The sequence below is a fragment of the Ctenocephalides felis genome, unplaced genomic scaffold (assembly GCF_003426905.1).
Source record: "Ctenocephalides felis isolate EL2017-DRISC unplaced genomic scaffold, ASM342690v1 CF-g0.4_SCAFFOLD_01886, whole genome shotgun sequence".
Classification (NCBI taxonomy): Eukaryota; Metazoa; Arthropoda; class Insecta; order Siphonaptera; family Pulicidae; genus Ctenocephalides; species Ctenocephalides felis.
The window spans coordinates 162155046-162171718 of NW_020538040.1; the positions used below are offsets into that span (position 1 = coordinate 162155046).

The following is a 16673-nucleotide window of genomic DNA, read 5'->3' on the forward strand; positions in this document are numbered from 1 at the left end:
AACTTGAAATTATATATAGGCATCTACATTTAAATATTAGTGTCAAAATTAAAAAATATACTTTCAATAAAACTCGACATTATATGTTTGTATCTACATTTAAATCTTAGTGTCAAAATTACAATATATTTTCAATAAAACTCGAAATTATATATTTGCATCCATATTTAAATACTAGTGTCAAAATTAAAATATACCGAATGCAATACAAATGTATTATTATGCCAAATTCAATTGGATAACTAATTTATTGTTTTTCTAAGCATGTTTATATATTATAAATATCGTATTTATGTATATAAATACACATTTCTATGAATATTTTCATTTCCATCAACTTAAGGATATGTAAGTTGTAATAAAACAAATGCCGGCTGAGCGTGTAGCCCATTGAAAAAATATTGATCTTTATTCTTATTCTCCACTATGTGCAATTCTGTAGTCTCTGGCAATCCTTTATTGAGCGTTCTTTGGAACATATCCGCTCCCACAATGCAATGCGTTATGAGCCGGTAGTGTTGTGAATACATCGATTTGATGATGGATCATGAACATCGACATTAATGGAACAATATAGCACTAGAAGTCGAAATACTTAATGCTCATATACAGAGAAATATTGATGTTTTGATATATTTTTTATATCAGTGATCAGATTTATACACATTATATGAGTTTTTATTTATGAATAGTAATTTGATTCAAACATTTATTAAATTGAAACACGGTTTTTATATATGATATGTGATGCATAATCTTTTGACATAAATATGTCAGATAAATCAAATTGTCATATGCATAAATATGCACATATATCCTTGAATATAAATTCTTTCAATTGATATAATTTTTGTTTAATTCTTATTACTATCAAATCATAATTGATAACACAGCAGATAAAATTCTTGATTCTAATTACTATTCGATCACAATTTTATATATTGTATTGATACGTTAAAACTATGGCAATTTTTAATAGATATCCGATGTTTATACGGCATCGTGTATTGAACAAATTTATTTTTTTGACATCCACTGTCGATTTCGGTCACTAGCATCGACATTTAATGTGTTCGTTTACCCTCACTGACTGGGTGTTCTTCCGGCATTTCGACTCGGCGCGTACCTCGTCGTGAAACAAGCTAGCCGTACGCAGCCATTGTTGTTTCGGTAGCAGTAAGAGAAGGTGTTCAGTGAGAATTTTAGTAATAGACTTAAAGTAGTTTCATGTTATCTAAGGAAACAATGGCAGAAACACAAGAATATACTATGAATGGTGGAGAAGATTTTGCTCAAGATGTGAAAGAGCAAGAACAAGTTAACGGAGGCGGTGAAGAAGGAGCCGGCGATGCGTCTCGTGAAAATGGAAGCGCCGAAGCTCCTGGCCGTGACGACGATAGGTATGTGTTGTTTATAGTTATTTATTTACATTTAAAGTCTATTAGATGTTCGATTTGTTAATAAATATGTATTTATATAATTTCGGATGCGTAAATTGAAACGTAGTTTTAGATTTCATATAAGTATTCGAACGCTAATGATTATATTTAATGTTGTATTGTTAAATGATTAAATGTAATCTAGCTTGAAATGCTGCTTGTTAATGATATTGAATTAATTCGTATATAAATAGATCAATATTCTGAGCATCTAAGCGGCTTTAGCATAATTATACAAAATGGCGGATCATCGCGGTGTTTAATGCGATCTTATATCTTTACTATTACTGTTGTTTGGAAATGATAAAATTTTATAGTGTCACTTTTTTGCAGCATTCTTTATGATTAACTTAACTTTAATTATTTGCCCACTTTCAGAAATTATTGTTTAATATGTTAAAAATATTTTCTTTGAAAATTTTCGCCGGATAATTTAATGAAAGTTTTGGGCATCTGTAATATTGTTTGGAGGATTTGTATCTAGGTTTTGAGTCCATATAAATCTAACCAGCTTCCCTCTTGGCAGGTGTGAGTGACCCGGAGCCCTGTGCGCTGCAGCTGGGTTGCTGATGATGGTATTTATCAGAACAAAAGGGTCACACACATGGCTAAGTCCTTGTGGCTTAGTTATCGTTAAAGTTTTCGATATTTTTGAGCAAATGCCATCTTTGGCCATGTTTATTAAATTTTTTTCTTTGATCAATTTAGTTGTTGCAGTCATTATTAATTGTAAATTTTCTGAATTTACATAATCTACTTGGATCTTACATTTGTATTTTCATGTTGTACCGTAATCTATATTTAAGTGATTTTATGGCATATACCTGTTTTGTTTTTGATAATGAAAATTAGATCACCTACTTTGAACATTTAAACAACAGGATTTGTTTGCTGAGCAGTTTTCTTTGCTATCGCACACTAGTGATTATTATTTCAAATGTCGGTCGATCTGTTTTCTCATTTTGACACATTTTGATAATTTTCATGTCAAGTTTAGTGTAAGATCCTTTTATGGTAATATTTTATTTTTAATTTTTGACTATTTAAATTCATCATGTATATGCCAGTGTCACAGTAACTTTTGTATACATTGAATCATAAGTTCATTGAAGTCAATTAACAATTCTCCGCCAGAAGTGGGGAACCAGTAAGTTATCATTTCACTACTTATAATAAAAGTCTAGTGTTAATCTTTAATTTTGCAAACATTTGTATATAAAGATTTTCAGATTCTAAGAGGTTCACTTTTGCAGCAGTGCTTGTTTGGCGTTAACTTAATAGATTTAGTTTAAACATGAGGTTTCGTTTTGTGAAAGTACTGCATTATAATGTTAAAATTAAATCAAAAATTAACTTCATTCTAATTGTAGTTTAAAATTTGGTTTCTATAATATATTTTGTTACATTCACAGGAAACTCTTTGTTGGTGGACTTAGTTGGGAAACAACTGATAGTAAGTATATCAGTTTAAAATTATTTGTATTCAATGTTTTTCTTATACTAAAGAATATGTTTATGTTTATAGAGGAATTGCGTGAACACTTCGGTGCATATGGAGATATCGATAGCATTAATGTTAAAACTGACCCCAGTACTGGTCGATCACGAGGATTTGCATTCATCGTGTATTCATCTCCTGAATCCATTGATAAAGTTGTTGCTGTATCTGAACATATAATTAACAACAAGAAAGTAGATCCAAAGAAAGCCAAGGCCCGCCATGGAAAAATTTTTGTTGGAGGTTTGACGACTGAAGTCAGCGATGATGATATCAAAAACTATTTCAATCAGTTTGGGACGGTAATTAATTTTTTTTAATTTCTTGAAACTAATTAAGAGTATTATATTATAATAGTATATGTAATCATAGATCATAGAAGTTGAGATGCCATTTGACAAGACGAAGAATCAACGGAAAGGTTTCTGTTTTATAACTTTTGAATCTGAGCAAGTTGTCAATGAGTTATTGAAAACACCAAAACAAACGATTGCTGGTAAGGAAGTAGATGTGAAAAAAGCCACTCCCAAGCCGGACAACATGCAAGGAATGCGCGGTGGTCGTGGCGGTCGCGGAGGCAGAGGCGGACGTGGAGGTAGAGGTACAACTAGTTTATTTTATACTAGTTTGTTTTCTTACATGACGCTTTGGCTTGATGTGTCACCACATTTGGACATAAGTGTTGTTTATTGCTTTGAATTGGTCTAACGTAGCTTGTGTTGCTTGTTGCAGGTTACGGTCAAGGTGGTTGGGGAGGTAACCAAGGAGGTTATGGCGGTGGTTATGGTGGCTACAACCAGGGTGGATATGGAGGTGGTTATGATGGTTATGGCGGTGGCGGCTATGATTACTATGGAGGTGGCTATGGAGGTTATGGCGGTTATGATTATGCTGGCTACCCCAACTACGGTAAATATAACAATAGGAAAAATGTAAACGGAACACGTAGCAAGTGACTCTAATCATTCCGGACAAAAGAAAATCTCAGGGGTTTATACTGTCTGTGTATATATTTATTATATATTTGTATATGATAAACTTATGCTAATGTTGATTTTTTAATTTTAAGATTATATTTTTTCATCTATTTATCAATAGTTCTAAATGACTTGATTTTTATTTCCTGTATATGTATCATACACCAATGATTCCACCTGTTATAAATCTATTTGTTATACCCATATTTTATTAATTGCAGTATTTTTTTCATGTTGAACTGAAATTTGATTTCTTATATTGTAGTTCATAAAATTGGGTAAAATGATATATGGGACAATACATTGTGAATGTTATATGATAAAATTTATTGAAAATAAATTCTCAATGTGTTTACCATATATTCTTTCTTTTATTTCTTATTATTTTTTTGTTTTATTTTCTTTATTTTTCTCTATTTTCTCTTCATTTTAATTTTGTATTTGCAACTTCTGCAGTCACTTTCATTAAGTTCACCACCTCCGCTGCATTTTTTATTGACCATATCCAAAAACAGTAGGCCTTTGCAGGACGTTCGTATATTGCACCAAGAAAAAATTATGCTATGGTTTAGTTTGTGTTGTGTGCTTGTCGTTTAGAGTAGTATAATGAAAGATTTGCATTCCATTGGTTTCCTTCTTAATGCCATATTGTTTGGTTACTATTATTTAGTCTTTCTAAATTTTAAACAATTTTTAATTCATCAAAAATCTTCTAAGCAGACTACGGCGGCTATGGGGGATTTGAAGGGGGCTTTGGAAACGGTGGTCGTACAGGGGGTCCCCGTGGTGGCAAAGGTATAGACTGTTTGTCGTTGCCTTATTTCATTTTACCAATTTTGCCTTGATTAAGATTTAATTTTGAAAGTTAACTTTTTGCACACTAATCGACGTAACAAATTACATGTTTTGAGTATGTGAAGTGTTGAATACAAACATTGCATATGATTGAAACTTATAATTTATTTCTGTGCAGGTGCAAGCGGCGGATATGGCGGTGGAAAGCAACGTGGTGGTGGTGGTGGACGCCAACAGAGGCACCAGCCCTATTAATAACTTGTAAGTTTTAAGATTTGTGTTTGACACTTCACTTTTGACTTTTGTTTCAAGTTGATTTTCTTTATTGCAGATAGTGATCCAGTTCATCTTCCATTCAGTTCATAATATATTTCGTTCATGTGGAGCTCTTTCTATACTTCCTCAGAAGTGGAAGAGGAAAGATTTAACTTTAAGTGCGTTCTAAACATCTGTACAAATCTTAGTATTTAGTTAAGAATGCTCATTGGCTTCTTACCTAATGGAGAGTAAGATAAAATACTATGTGAATTAATTTAGGTATAGTTTTGTATTAATTTGTGGGTAAATGTAGAGATTTTCTCCTTTTATTTCATTATGTAATTCTCATTGAAAGTGTATTAGGAAATGTATAAATTAATATTTTTTGTTTTAATATTTTAAGTGAATGAACGATACTCTTTTTGAGTAAAAACAGGGACAAAAAAGTACTTTGACTATATTAATTTTGAAGGTATGAATCTTGTATATATTTATTTCTAGACATGTACACTTCACTTTTTATATTCTGTGTAAACAATATAAAATAATATAAATGTATACCAGTCTTTTATTTAATTAATTCTGGAAGTTTGTATGGATTTGAATTACTTGTACAATTCATGATAATAATTAGTATTTTGAGAAATACTTCATTTTTGCATCAAAATAATCATAAAATTTCTGTTGATCTAAATGAAGGATATGAGTTTTTCTTTTTTAGTAAAGCGTTGGCTAACGTACTTTCGATCAGTTCGAATAAGTGTACGCTTCTGGCAATACTAAGTCAAGTTGCAAAATGATACCGGATTTTATTGTTAAGTTGGTACCGTGATCTGATCTCGTGCGCATATAGAGTGCGCATTCTAACCATAATATTTAACATCCTGCTATTCTTCGTCTTTAGATATATCGCCTTTTTCGTTTGCCGATAAGTGAGCTATTTGTTATTTCTTTACTCTGCGAAGTTCTTAGTGGAGTTTCTCTATTACTTCTGTTTCGTGCGTGATATTATATGCAGTTTAAAAAGTCGAAAAGCTCACTGTTTCGATCTGAAATTCAAGTAAGTCATCGAACCATTTAATAATTGTTATTGCTAATTTACATACGACGCTTTAATACATTTTGCGGTAGAAGTTTGACAAATGTGAAGGTTTGCCGATTAAGTGTTTTTTACGAAAATCCTGCCGATAGCTAGGCATCTGAAATAATAAGTGTGCATTCCGCCCTTTTGGATCTTGTTAGTAGCTTGTTTTACTAAATTTTCATGCGTTGATTCATTTGTTTTAAATTTCGTCTTTTGTTTCTGCTAGTATCAAATAAAGTGTATAACACATAACCTTCTTTGATAAAGTTATATATTTTCTTTGTTTGTTTCAAATACGTGTGACAATTATCTCTTTATTTGAATTTTCAGGGACATATGTTTTATTGACCAGTTATTAACCAAATTTAAGCTGGAATTCGCTCATCAAAGTGAATTGAAGTTGACTAGATTTTGAGCAATGGTAATGGATGTGACACCTTCACCTCAGTGTGTGGGACGTGAATTCGTCCGGCAATACTACACTCTGCTTAACAAAGCTCCCACTCATTTGCACAGGTAATGTAATTTAATTTTATTTTATTGTGCACTTAGACTATTATCTATTAATTTTGTTCTATACAGGTTCTATAACAATTATTCAAGTTTCGTTCATGGAGGTCTAGATTCACCAAACAGAGAGTCAGCTCCAGTCATTGGACAGAAGCAGATACATAATAAAATCCAGCAACTCAATTTCCGTGATTGCCATGCTAAGATCAGTCAGGTATATTTGCAATTGCTGAAACTTCAACGTTGTATGACATTTCTCTTGTCATAATTTAGCAAGAGGTTTATGAATGAGTTTTGTCTGTGGTGACTTTACAAGGTATTTGTTTAAATCGTGCAGTGCTGAAAATAATTTGCTTGCATCATTTTGCAGGTTGATTCTCAAGCAACTCTTGGTAATGGAGTTGTGGTTCAGGTTACTGGGGAGTTGTCCAATGCAGGCCAGCCAATGAGAAGGTTCACCCAGACTTTTGTTTTAGCATCTCAATCACCCAAGAAGTATTATGTCCATAACGACATTTTCCGCTATCAGGTTAGTTTATAAAAGTTACGAATAATTTAAATGGATTTGTTTACGGGTATATGTATTAAATAAATAATACTTCAGAATAGTGTTTCTTAATGTTAGACGTGCATAATTTATTACCAATTTTTTTGTTTTATTAATCATAAGAGTAGAAACTCTTTTACTGTACTAGTACAGTATAAAAATTCATATGTAATATTTACTATCTTCTCTTTGTTTTCTTCAGGATCTTGTTTTTACTGATGATGATGTTGAGGCTGATTCCAGCCGATCAGAGGCTGATGAAGATGTCGAGTCCGAATCCTCATTGGCCGTTACCTCAAGTTCAGTGACTCTGACTGAAGGAACAACATCTACTACGAGTCAGAATTTGACTGGCTATTATAACTGCAATGCTGGGTCAGTCAATTCTGAAGGTTTCCAACAGAATTACACCACGGCTAATCAAACCCCACCCCAGGTCAATGGCGTTTCATCTGAGGAAGCTGCTCAAACGACAGGTAAAGAGTATTTAAAAGTTTTTATATGTGGTTCCAAGTAATTTGAGTTTGATTTTCAAATATAATTTATGTAGCTGCTTCAGATGGAAGTGCAGGAGAGATCTTAGAATCTTTTGAGTCAGTTCCAGCCTCAAAAGATCAATCATTAGAGAAAGAACCTGTGGTGGAGAAACAAAATACCTCACCGCCTGTTGAATCTACAAATGATTTGAACTTTGAAAATGCTGACACCGTAAACAAAGAACAAGGTATTACTTGAATTCTTAATAATATTACATTTTTTTTTAATAAGTTCTCTGATTTTTGTTTTTCAATATTTTTTTTTCATGACAGCTGCTCCACCAGCAAGTTCTGAGCCTAAAACTTACGCTAATTTGGTGAAATCTGGTACAGGCAGTACCTTATCATTTTCATCAGCTATTAATTCAACTCCTGCTCATAGTACAGGAAACTTCTGGCCGGATGGACAAGTAAGTTTGTTTTGCTTGAACTTGTTTCTTGGTGATGGCGTTATTGATACTATGCAATATTGTATCAAGCAGTTATTTAATGACTTTCGATAAAATTGGCACAATGTAGTCTTTCATGGATAGTTTACTAATAAGTTTTGAATTATTTATTCCCTATTTATTAAACTATTATCAACAATTAATATGTAAATGCATGTCTTTGATACTTGTACTATTTCTTATAGCTTACGACATTTATTTCAATATCTTTATATTTTTCTCTCAGGCTAATCGTAAAGCTGATAATGGCCCCGTTAGCAATGCGCCTGGACAGCAGCAATACTGGGATGTAAAGTCACCTAAAAGGCCTGCAGTTCAACAACCTAGAGCTCTACCACCACGTCCAGAAAGAGGCCAAAACGCTGGCTCGAGGAATGCAGCAGATGGTGGTAAGTAGGAGCATAATGCTTAATGTATTAATATTTTAAATGCGTAACTATAATGTGCACATGCATTGGGGATCTCCATATTACAGTTTTAATGTTCACTGTGTTATTTTGCAATAGTTGAATGAATGTTAAAAGTGCTATATTGAATTTAGATAAAGATCATAGACGAGGAGGTATGGGTAACAGCTCTCATTACAATGAAAGCTATCAACTGTTTCTGGGCAATCTTCCTCACAATGCAACAGAGGAAGAATTGAAGCAGTTATTCACAAAGTTTGGTCCTGTTCATGAGCTACGTATCCATTCGAAATCTGCAGCTACCTCAAAAATGCCTAATGCCAGGGTTCCCAATTATGGATTCATAACTTTTGAGGACCCACAATCTGTCGCTAACTGTTTGGCAAGCAAGGTACACATTTGATATAATTGAACACATTAATCACCATGTCAGTCATGTGTTTCTGACAGTAATATGTTCTACAGGAGCCATATCAGGAATATATTTAATAGGCCATTTGTCGAGAAAAAAAAGTTTTTAAATAGTCATGTCAGTCATATATTTGCGATAGCAATAGTATTTTTCCAGTAATTAGTCAAAAAAAAATTTTTTTTGATTCTTTTAAAATTGTTCTCTTAATGCATTTTTAACTGAATAATCCAATGAAATTAGCATGACTCATAGGAAAATTTTTCTGACATTGTGGTGATTAATATGTTAAAAAAAAAGTTTTAACTAATGTAATACTTACATAAGCAATTTTTATAGTGATTTCAGAATATAATAAATTATAAATGAATTTGTGTATAATACTAATTTATTTGTTGTATTTTTTTAAGGGTGTCTACTTCCCAGAAGGATCACCAGATGGACAGAAACTGAATGTTGAGGAAAAGAAACCTCGAGTTCGCTCTAACACTGAGTCACGAACAAACAATGATGCTTCTGGTCGTCAAAATCCACGTGGACCGGGTGCTGGCCAGAACATGGGAGGTCAAAATGCCCGTACTGGAGGTCGTGGGGGCCCTGGTGGTCAGAATCGTCAATCTGCGGGTTACCAACGAGGTAATGGTCAACGTGTTGCAGCAACTGGTAATTACAATCGACGTTAGTAAAACCTTGACAATGATGGAAAACTTTGAAACCACTCCTTTTGTTTCTTTAGTTATTGTTTCTTCCTATTTTTTCTGTAATCAATTTTAAGATTTATTGATTTGAAATTATTTCCTGTGTACATTATAATATATCAAACTGTTACATATATATTGATTAACATTTTGATCAGTGTCTTTAGTTTAATAGTAAAACCCACACTTTGATTTTAAATGCTGTGGGTTTCCAGAAGTCTTATTGAAATTCTTATGGGCTATTATGAATGTAATTTTATTTTATTAAGGTGAGTATGAGGATATGGAGACATATTTATTATGATTGCAATATGTCAAATAATTAAACAATAGATATTTTCATAATGTTGTTGGAAATAGACTGTATTCAATTGTAATGTTTGACTTTGGCTCGAGTTTCGATCATTTTAATTTAATTTTAAATCACAAGTCATAAAATTCTGTTCAGTGAACGATTAGTGATGGAATTTAGCAAAATTCTAATGTTTTATACTATATCATGTAATTTAATTAGATAAAATGTGTATAGTGTTCATAAGATACTAAACTTATAAGATAATCTAGTGATATTATGTAATGTAATGAGAGTCCATAATTTCAATATAAGTATCTTAGTTAATCACTTCATTTTTAAATGGCAAATTATAACATTTTATTTATGTAAATGCCATTGAAATTTGGAATATTTATAGGTAATATCATAATTGTATATTTGGAGAATCTGTGAAAGAGTTGATTTCATATTTTAGTGTATTGGACTATCTATAAGTGCAGGCAGTGCCCAAATAAACGTGATCTTTTTTATAAATGCAATTGTTACATTATTTCTTTTGTAAGTAATCGTGTGTTTTTATCACACAAATATTATGATGTAAATTTATATGAAAATGCACTGAGCAAGCGATGATATGTATTGTGTTAAAATGTTATTTCTTGCCATATATTTTTAGTGCAAGAGGGGTATTATTAATTTCATTTGGTAGTTATGTTTAAATTAATTTTTGTAATTTAAAAATCGCACTAAAAATACATAGAATTCCTGAGAATAGGTGTTTCAACATTTTAATTTGGAATACTAAAGATGTACTTACTTAATTTTAATTTATAATAATTTATGAACACATTGAATGGTAATTTAATAAAGTAATTGACTTTGAGTATCATAGTCATTACAAATTTACAAGCCTGTTTTGAAAAGCATTTTTCTTTTTGATGGTTCTATATAATAATTACTTGTATGAATGAAGACAATTTTTGTTTAATAAAACAAATTAATTTAAAAATATAACCAATTTAATGTGTATTTAGTATACAAGGTAAAATTTTAATACAATGACTTATTTCCTATTTGCACCCATCATTCACAAATCCTTAATATTCAGTTATATACTATAAAATGCACTTTTCAAGTTAACAGCCTATGTATGTATAAAATTGATAAAAAAGTTATAGATCATAGACTGCTTTTGGAATGCCATAATAAGGTAAGTAGTAATCTGCAAAATAAAATAATCATTATGAATGATTCGAATACATTTTTATACACAATAAAATTTTGGCAAATACAAGCCATTTGTCAAAAGTAAAATTGATTTGGGAATCACGACTACAAGGCACGAAATTCATCACAGCTTAATTCAATATAAAAATGTATCTAAAAAAGTTTCTTGTTTAGATTTTGTTGAGCAGCTCGTATCAATGGTGTTAAACTGCGCAGTTCCATGCAGTTCTTAAGGAATTTATGTTGCAGCAATTCATGTGCTGAAGCACGTTTGTCAACATCTACTTGAAGGCACCGATCTAGGAAATCTTGAAGGTCTGGGGACAGCTTTTCCCATCGAGGAATATTAGGCCTGCCATTTGCAGCAATGAGGTAAAGAGCCCTAAGAGGGGATTCCTTCAAATATGGAGGCTCACCTTCTAACATCTCAATAATCATAATACCCAATGACCAGATATCAACTTTTTTACCATATTTTTTTCTAGTGACTACTTCAGGCGCCATCCAATATGGAGTACCTACTAATGTTTGCCGCTTTTCATCCCCCACAATGTTAGCACAAAAACCAAAATCAGTAACTTTAACAGAACCATTCATTCCCAATAGGACGTTGTCTGATTTTATATCTCGGTGTATTGTTCCTTTGCTATGCAAAAAGCATATTGCTTTCAAAACTTCATGACAAACAGCTGCTATCTGGCCCTCTTTCATAATACACTCGGTAACCACATCAGTGAGGGGGCCTCCTTCCAGGAGCTCCATGATCACCCACAAATTGTCATGGACTAAGTAAGCATCTAAAAAATTAACCAAATTAGGATGATTAAAATCCTTCAAGACTTTAATTTCACTGAGTATTAATTCTTTTCTCTGCTGCTTTGTCATATCGATATCTTTTATAGCCACCTTCTGCTGGGTAACAACATCGTTGGCTATGAATACTGTACCAGAAGCGCCAGCTCCCAACTCTTTCTGTCGTTCAAATCTGCGATGTGGATCATCACGATTACATATGGATTTGAGTTCTGCAAAAACTTGCTCATCAGATAAGGTTGAAACATTCTTTCTACGTAACTCAGGACTATCGCCTGTAACATTTAAATTATTGACACTACTAGATAAATCATTTATTGGTGTGGGCTGCTGTTTATTGCTCCTCTTTGGCGGTAATACTGGAAGTGTATTGGTCTTACTAGGAAGTGCTGGTGGCGGTGTATTGGGCTCTGGGGGGATAGCTTTATTCGACTCTTGGCCTTTGCTTACATTTCTGTCGCCGACGTACGTATCGATTTCCACCGTTTCTTCATCAATTATTTCTTTCGTAACGAATGGCTTAAAGGGTTCTGTTGTGTCTTTTTTCTTAATGGAATAATTATAATATTTCACAGCTTGTATAGCAGCGTCTAAATTTTCATTTTGCTCCGCCTGCGTTATTTGATTGTTCATAATCTTTATCCATGATGTAGGTAAACCTTCCAATTTACCGGTCACTGCGTTTTTACTAACATGAAATTCATGCATCACGTTAGTTGGCAGACCAATTTCGGTCGCCGATCTATCCTTTGGATCATCCTTTGAATGTGATATTCTTGAGAATATCTTACTAAAACCTTGACTTATTGCACTCATTTTTGACACTCTGGTAGCTCCGTAGTGTTATATACGTTTTATTTTTTATATTACGTATTATCAACACTATCACAAATCATTATCACTTATCAGCAAAAGGAGTGGTCGGAGACCCCTTGGACTTTCTTTACTCGTCAACTCGTCATAAACATTTACGAAATACGAATGTCCATAGACTGCTTAACAATTTGACACATTTGACATACGAGATTACCACACGCAAACAAATGAAATCTGTCAAATTGGTGTTGCCGCACGTTACCTTTAAAACTTTAAGAGAAACTCTGCATCATAGATAAATAAGCTCATTGGTAGGCAGCGGGCAATTCGTGGTGCGCGCTTGTATGCGAAATTGCGAAAGGCATTGCACATTGCACAATTGGCTATGTGCGAAGGCATGGAAGGGGAAGTCAAATCGACCGAAGCGTTCGTTGTGGCTACTTTGAGCATTAAAGTAGGTCATTATGACAGAAATTTTAAAGAAAAACACATACCAATATTTGTTTATTTCAAATTTAAATAAGATAATTAAAAATGAGCCACCAAAGCTGTTGTGTAGTGGGTTGTAGAAATAAGAGCAGAAAAAGTGACTGCATATTCTATACATTTCCTACAGATAAGTGGAAAGAAAATCAACGGGAAAAGTGGATCGCGGTTAGAAGAATAAAGTAAGTATCATAACCTTATTGTTATAAAAATTCAATTTGGAGTACTATGAATATTTGTAAAATTGTTATGTTTAGCAAAAAGAAAAATTATAAGTCAATAAATTGTTATTTTATCAAAATTTAATGCTTACTAGAAAAAATTGTTTTGTAAACAATGTAATTAATACAAGGCTGAAATAATGATAAATATATATTTATATATTGTATATTGATTATGTATAACTATTATCTATCTATTAATTACATGTTATTATATAATAAATGTAATTTTATGATTGAAAGAAAAATAAAAGTTATCACATAGCGTAAAATGTTTATTTTACAATCAGTTTAATTAATACAATGCTGAAATAATGCAAAAAATATATTTGTAGTGTTGATGAATCACCGTGGGTTCCCAAGCCCTATGATCGCATTTGCAGTGAATCGGACGAGGTATTGAGCCCAACCTACTTGTCAACAATATTTCCTTCAATTTACAAGACTCGAAAAGTTAAAGTCGCTTTTTTTCCTGCAATTTTATTTGATGAGTCTTGTCTTTATAATAATGCCTAAATCATGTCTTTATAATAATGTCTAAGTCTTTAGTTTGACCAAAAATAATAAAAAAATGAGTAAATTAATTTATTATTTACTTATTCTATTGATAAAATATTTTTATCATTATTATATTGTTTTTATCAAGAACTATTCCGAGCTCATGACATAAGCTTTAAGGCACTTAACCTTAAAAATGTTTACTGCATTTCTTTATTAAATTAATCATTACACTTAACTATGTTTTAAGTGCGTTGAAGTAAATTTAATAATTTCAATAAACATTGAGCGTTCACATTATTATTGTATAATGTTTATTATTATTTATAACAATTATTTAATATCTTTTTTCTTTAACAAACATATAAAACCCATAAAAACCACACACTGATAGCCTTAATTAGTTCATATTTATTCCGGCGCTGCATGGGCGCTGCAGTCACGCTCTGAGCGAATACAGATGTCGAACCTGACAGTTTTCATTAACCGTCACGTGCTGTTTTAGTAAGGTTAGTACACTAACTATAAAAGTGAAATTTCTGTTGCGTTATCGTTATTTTGAGTTGTGTAAACGCGGTCAAATGTACGAGATTTTAGTTTAGCCAAAATTAAAAGTCACGGTTGTAATATGTCCTACCAGCTGTATAGGAATACAACCTTAGGAAATACGTTGCAAGAGAGCTTAGACGAATTAATCCTGTATGGGCAGATAACGCCACAATTAGCTATTCGAGTTTTACTCCAATTCGACAAATGCATAAATCAAACCCTTTCCAATAAGGTTAGGTCTAGATTAACGTTCAGGGCTTCAAAACTGAACACTTACCGTTTTTGTGACAATGTATGGACATTTATGCTTGATGATGTTGAATTTAAGGAAGTCCAAGAAATTGCTCGGGTAGACAAAGTTAAGATTGTTGCCTGTGATGGAAAGATTGTTGAAGGTGAAGGCAGCTCGAAAAGATGAAGCTAACCGATATCAATTAATATTTTAGTTCATCTTCTTTAGAAGAAACATGAACTTGTTTTGCAATTATTGTATTAATATTTATGTATAGGTAATAATTTACATAGACGAATCAAGTTGTTCTTGTACATACATTGTCAATATTTATTTTAATTCTGTATTTTATATAATGAACACTTAATAAACTATCTTTTTGCCTAACAAATTTTCTACATACTGTAGTATGTAGATTTATTTCTAACAAAGGATAATTCCAGTGTGGAAACAAATTCCATCATTGCCATTTTGAGTTTAAATATATCGTTGCTCTAATTGTCCTGCAACTCATGTAATTCAACTTCTATTCAAGGCAATAAAATCTGCATGTGCGATAGAAAGAACAAGATTTACTGAGGTCTGTCTCACCTTTATTTCTCGATACTGGCCATAGCATAAGTCTCTCATGAATTTTGTTTTCTTGGAGTTGATTTTGGAAATGTACATAATGCAAAAAGTCTAAAGAAAATACATAAACAAAATATTACCAATTACAATTATTACACTTACATGAGTCACTTTTGGAAATTTCATAAATAGATCAAAGTAATAAAATGTTTCATAACTTTTGTAAATATTAAACTGGAACTAATAATCAGTGTGTAAACATTCAAGAATAAAATTAACCAGACATGGCTCAAGATAAAAGTTGCAAATGTCTTTAGTCGATTATGATATTTGCTTTTTGCAGGCTGTCTGAATGTAATTGTTTTACATATTGCTGGTTTCTGAAATTAGATATCCAACTGGAAAGCGAGGTTTAGGTTTGACAATCTTATATTACAGAGTCGACTATTTGTCCAACTATTTGAATGTGGAATAGTATAATGTCTATATACAATGCCTTGCGCATTAGATTTGGGGTCACTACTTTCCAACAAAATTTGCTCAAAAGTGCTTCATAACATAATTTTCTATAATTATTGAACGTTTCTCAATTAATTGAATTGTTTAATGAATTGAATTAATGATTTAGTTTTACCTCTTTGAAGCCTATTGTTCTTCGAGAACAAATACATTTCTTGTTGCGGTAAGTTTCAGAATTGTTTTTTGTTGATCTCACAATTTTAGTTTTTGAAAAAAAAATCTAATGGAATATTTGATTTGCTGTTTGATATTTTTACGTTATTTGTTAATTTTCTGAAATGACGATTGAAATTTATGGAACTAAGATATGATAGTATTGAGGACTAATCACTGTAAATATAGTTTCTTTCATTACATGATATATATGTATAAATGTATACGTATATATATATATATATATATATATATATATATATATATATATACTAGCTGACCCGGCAAACGTTGTTTTGCTAAATAAGGTATATTCTAGACAATTTCTAGAGAATCAAAAATATTAATACTTTAAGTGTATAAGGATGTGTTGTTTGAATGCTATATACAATGAAGTATTATAAAAACAATAAACCCCATTGGTTTATCTATATTTTGTCAATACAATCAAACTGGAAGATTTATACACTTTCTATAGGAAACAGTATAGACCATCCAAGTCTTTTTTGGTCTTTCGACTAATTGATTACGTTTCAAGTTTTTCATATTGTTTTTGGATTCTGGATTTTGTGTATAATTGTAAATAATACTACTGAGTTTATACAAAATTTTCAAATTTTTGCGAGGAGAGATAGAAAATAAATATTTAAAATTCAAAAAAGTATTTCTTTTTTTACCTGCTTTTTGAAAAGTTTCAAGTAACATTCG

At 31.8% G+C, this 16673-nt stretch overlaps 4 protein-coding genes across 8 annotated transcripts; 3 read left to right on the forward strand and 1 right to left on the reverse strand.

Moving 5' to 3' along the window:
- The first annotated feature begins 1117 nt into the window (after nucleotides 1–1117).
- Nucleotides 1118–5402, forward strand: LOC113377196 (RNA-binding protein squid). 4 transcript variants are annotated; one of them, XM_026617423.1, is made up of 8 exons: nucleotides 1118–1400; nucleotides 2852–2892; nucleotides 2965–3239; nucleotides 3310–3532; nucleotides 3670–3846; nucleotides 4635–4709; nucleotides 4888–4970; nucleotides 5041–5402. In XM_026617423.1, the coding sequence occupies exons 1-7, from the start codon at nucleotides 1228–1230 to the stop codon at nucleotides 4962–4964; spliced, it is 1041 nt and encodes a 346-aa protein (XP_026473208.1). In that variant the 5' UTR covers nucleotides 1118–1227; the 3' UTR covers nucleotides 4965–4970; nucleotides 5041–5402. The 4 variants fall into 4 exon arrangements, with proteins under 4 accessions (XP_026473208.1, XP_026473207.1, XP_026473209.1 ...); XM_026617422.1 differs by having other exon boundaries at nucleotides 1119–1400; nucleotides 3310–3538; XM_026617424.1 differs by lacking the exon at nucleotides 4635–4709 and having other exon boundaries at nucleotides 1120–1400; nucleotides 3310–3538.
- Nucleotides 5403–5876: 474 nt separating this feature from the next.
- On the forward strand, nucleotides 5877–10267 carry LOC113377892 (ras GTPase-activating protein-binding protein 2-like). 2 transcript variants are annotated; one of them, XM_026618341.1, is made up of 10 exons: nucleotides 5877–6027; nucleotides 6382–6567; nucleotides 6634–6775; nucleotides 6932–7090; nucleotides 7311–7584; nucleotides 7659–7832; nucleotides 7918–8054; nucleotides 8320–8482; nucleotides 8635–8891; nucleotides 9320–10267. In XM_026618341.1, exons 2-10 carry the CDS (start codon nucleotides 6470–6472, stop codon nucleotides 9590–9592), a joined length of 1677 nt encoding a protein of 558 aa, XP_026474126.1. In that variant the 5' UTR covers nucleotides 5877–6027; nucleotides 6382–6469; the 3' UTR covers nucleotides 9593–10267. The 2 variants fall into 2 exon arrangements, with proteins under 2 accessions (XP_026474126.1, XP_026474127.1); XM_026618342.1 differs by lacking the exon at nucleotides 5877–6027 and adding an exon at nucleotides 6104–6204.
- Nucleotides 10268–10984: 717 nt separating this feature from the next.
- LOC113377855 (serine/threonine-protein kinase PAK 1) lies at nucleotides 10985–12944 on the reverse strand. The gene has a single exon (XM_026618293.1). The coding sequence runs from the start codon at nucleotides 12735–12737 to the stop codon at nucleotides 11262–11264; it is 1476 nt and encodes a 491-aa protein (XP_026474078.1). The 5' UTR covers nucleotides 12738–12944; the 3' UTR covers nucleotides 10985–11261.
- Nucleotides 12945–14405: 1461 nt separating this feature from the next.
- LOC113376801 (transcription initiation factor IIA subunit 2-like) lies at nucleotides 14406–15078 on the forward strand. Its single transcript, XM_026616865.1, has one exon. The coding sequence runs from the start codon at nucleotides 14571–14573 to the stop codon at nucleotides 14907–14909; it is 339 nt and encodes a 112-aa protein (XP_026472650.1). The 5' UTR covers nucleotides 14406–14570; the 3' UTR covers nucleotides 14910–15078.
- The last annotated feature ends 1595 nt before the right edge of the window (nucleotides 15079–16673 follow it).